A 3749-nucleotide genomic window follows, 5' to 3' on the forward strand; every position below is an offset into this window, starting at 1 on the left:
TTATATAACTGCATTTGGCCCGCAGCCATGGATAGATTTTCTTTTTGGCCCCCTCAGGGAAAATGTTTGGGCACCCCTGCTCTAAAAACTACCATTTGTGTAAAAAGTCAATACCTCTTGACCTGAGGTAACCTCCGAAGATCTGGTGCACCAACGTTGTGGCCTGCGTTTGCCTATCGAGCCTAAAAAAAACAGGATTAAAACAAGTTATAAACCACTCAGCAGTTCTGAGAACTATAACATTAATGAAGCTTTAAGTCTTACTTTGGGTAGCCATTGAGACAGGCTTTCTGCATGGCATCGACAGTGTACCTCAGAAACTCATGAGCGTCCTCCTGGCTTCCAAAGCGAAAATGTCGAGCAATTTCTGTGGGAAACAAATAGAAAAACACATGCTGTATTTTATAAAATGAACTTCCAATCAGTAGCTTAAAGCCTTAAGAATTTATTCATGCAGATATATTAATGTAGGATCAGTTAATATGTCATGAGGTTTGGAGGAGGTTCTAATGGGCACTTAAAGCCACATTTCTCCATTAGCATCTCAACGTTCTTAGAGATGCAGCTGCATCTTCTAAAAAGCTTTTCATCAGTAACTTCAGCTTACTGGCATCTCATCCACAGCTAAAGTCCTGCATCAGAGCTAATGCAGCTGTAAGATCTTTGTCCCTCTGTGATTTCCTAATGGAAAACTGGAGAGGTTAAGCTGGGTAGTACTTTGGTGTGGTCATCACCGCATTCCCAGCACAAAATAATTACTCACCAAAGATAAGTCAAGCTAGAGTGGGGAAAAAGAAACAAAACACCCAGCACATATGACCAATTCCAGGCACTTATTAGGGTAAAGAAATGTGACTTCTAAAAAAAAAAAMACACAACAAACGCAGACAGTTTTCTTTATTTGAGGTTGWGCTGATCAAACAGATTACGTTTGAGCCCTGACGGAAGAACAGAGAAGCAGTGGGCTTGTAGATTTTTGTGCTAAAGCTGCTCCTTTAAGCCCGCAGTCACAAGGAGACAGAAGGGCATCAGGGAAGGAGGGAGGGAGGAGGTGATGGGAGAAGGGGTGGGGGGGACAGAAAGAGCAGCTCTGGAGGTAAAGGCACGACTGCAGCAGCAAGTATGAAAGAAGCAGAAAGAAGTGGAGGGGGCAGGCTTTTCAGACTTCCGCGCAGTATGTCAAGGTGCAGTTCTCCCCTCGTCTCTAACGAGGTATTCACTCACTACCTGCAGTCTGACTGCTCTACTTATGTACTGCAGTTACTACAGCTTGTTGTCACATGGGACACATTGTCGCCTCACAGCAACCCACGTTAAAACCAAYCATCAGACAGACTCGGAGTGTTCAAAGAAAATGGTCTTACTTTTTAGGTCTCTGATGAAGGACACAGGCTTAATGGCATTGCTTGTGTTGGCAAAGGCTTGGATAATATGGTTCTGCATTACACAGATCATACAAAAGCCTGACTGGTGACCTGAAAACACAAACATGTGCTTTAAAACAGCGCTCAAAACAAGAATATTTAAGAGTACCGCTGTGAGAGTTAAATACTCACAGGCACGGCTGTGCTCCTTTGACAGCAAGTAGTTGGCAAGTGGCGGGGTGTAGGTGAGACACTGGATGGTGGAGTTGAGGAAGCAGGTGTTTCCCAGGTTGTGAAGGCCAGCTCCCACCCTGTACACACGCTCCCATTTAAGAGTAAGCTTGTTCCCTGGGAAGAGCATCTTCTGCGGGGCTGGGATCCCATCGCCCTGACTCCCAACCACATTCTCTGAGACTAAGACAGAAGGAACACAAAGGCCAGAAGAACTGAGCCACTACAGCTAGACTTTTAGAGCCAAAAGGACAGTAAATATTAGGGATGCAAGTTATCGATTAATGAATTAATCTAAAGTTGTTCGACTTACGATTAATTGATCAGCGGCCATTTCCTAAAAAACCTGACATTTCTCTTGAATCAAGTCTTTCTATAACATGAAAGCTATTTTTTGCATGCTAAAAAAAGTACAGTATTATTTTAACAATACGTTGTGCCAGCTGTGTTGAACACTGACAGATTAACTCAAAAACCAACTATAAACAAAATAAAATATCCCTGAAAGACGTGAGAATACAAACGAGTACAATTGATTGTTTGCATTCCCTGTGGCTGCTCACCATGATTTGACGTCAGTTACTGTTCATTTGATTTGTTCACTGGCCGGGTTACGTCACACATATGAGATTAACTGCACGTTAAAGGCACAATGTGTAGGATTTGTTGTTTTCAGTGACATCTAGTGGTTTAATCATCCTCCCTGGTCCTCCCCCCGCCCCCACCCCCCGCTTCCAAACACAAAGGAGTTGCTACGGTGTCTCTCAGGTGTCAAAAACCTTTGATAATTCCAACCGCGATGTCTACCAGCAGCTTCAGGGCTAGTGATGTTTCAAGTGGTAAGATTATGAGCTTTAATAAGTAAAATTATCCCAGCTACAATGACAGACAACAAACATTACATTTATGGGATTACAACTAAAACCGTTTTTGACGCCGCCACCGCAGTTTGTCCTTCATGAGCCTTCGTAGTCAAGATGGCGGCTGCCTGTAGTGGCGACCCGCGACCATGGAGATATAAACAGCTTTTTATAAAGGTAAAAATAACAAAACAAGGTCTTTGTCTGCAATGATTAGACATGTTTTTTTATTATTGTCATTAGTGATTATCTCAATTTTGGCTAAAAGAATTGACAAAATCCTACACACTGTGCCTTTAATGATTTGTAGCAACTGTAACTTTTTTTTCTWTCACACGGAGTTAAACTCTACAATAAGAAGCTAACGTTAGCTAACCGTTCTGTCGTCCTGCTCTCTTGTTTTAAACGTCATTCTGCTGGATAGTTCGGTACAGACTTTGGTACGTTTCCTTCAAGTTTGGAGTAGTCCATTATCATTGTTGTGTCGCAAATAAAACTAAACAAGATTCGCGCGTTTAATTATGAGGATGCCCACATGGAGGCGGCCGGCTCTCTCCTCAGTTTAATAGGGCTGGGGTAGAGTTAGCCTGGCCCTTGCCTTCCTACGCAGTTCCGCTCAATCCTAGTTTTCCTTCCTTCATTGCTCCGTCTGGGACTTCTCCCATAAACAAGGATTTCTTTGGGAGCATTTCATTCGGGCCAATCAGAGAACAGAACGTCGATTTTCTGCGCAGTGTCTACTTGTAGTTCATTTCACCTGGACCAATCAGCAAACAGAAAGCGGAGTTTTGAACAACATCGATTTTCTGCTCAGTGTCTGCTTGTTTAGCAATGGCAGTGGAGGAAGTGAATGAAGCCAGTCCGTGTTGATAAGGCTTCCAAATTAAATTAAAYGTGTCTGACAAAGCAGCAGCTCTCATTTATAGTCTGTTCGGCTCAGTGCTTTTCTCCTCTCGGTAGGGTTGTTTACAGCACACGCGATATCCGGTTAGCTTCTTAGCTTAGCCTCGTTCACAGTGGAGCTGGCATACGTCGCGGCCAACCGATCCTATCATTTTAAACTTCAGCAGAGGCCACGCCTCCAGCAAGAATCGCTTCTCTATAGCCGAGAGTCCAGACCCTCATACGAAGCAAAGTGAAGGACGAGGGTTTGGTTTTTAACCAGGCTAGGGTAGAGTATTATGGTGCGTTCACACCGAACGCGATTTCAGCGTCAGGAGCAGCAGGTTTACATGCAAAGTCTATGGTGGACACGCTTCAAGCAACGTCGGGAAGTTCTGCGGCGCCTCAAGCG

General features: G+C 43.9%; 1 protein-coding gene across 1 annotated transcript in view; it reads right to left on the minus strand.

The window, feature by feature from the left end:
* usp36 (ubiquitin specific peptidase 36) overlaps nucleotides 1–3749 on the minus strand; it is a gene marked incomplete in the record, with an annotated part of 16622 nt that overhangs the window by 8878 nt on the left and 3995 nt on the right. Inside the window, 4 exon segments of the mRNA XM_014023756.1 lie at nucleotides 115–182; nucleotides 265–367; nucleotides 1365–1475; nucleotides 1557–1778. Of these exon segments, the coding sequence (XP_013879210.1) occupies nucleotides 115–182; nucleotides 265–367; nucleotides 1365–1475; nucleotides 1557–1778 (504 nt within the window).

Source organism: Austrofundulus limnaeus, unplaced genomic scaffold (assembly GCF_001266775.1).
Source record: "Austrofundulus limnaeus strain Quisiro unplaced genomic scaffold, Austrofundulus_limnaeus-1.0 Scaffold389, whole genome shotgun sequence".
Taxonomy (NCBI): Eukaryota; Metazoa; Chordata; class Actinopteri; order Cyprinodontiformes; family Rivulidae; genus Austrofundulus; species Austrofundulus limnaeus.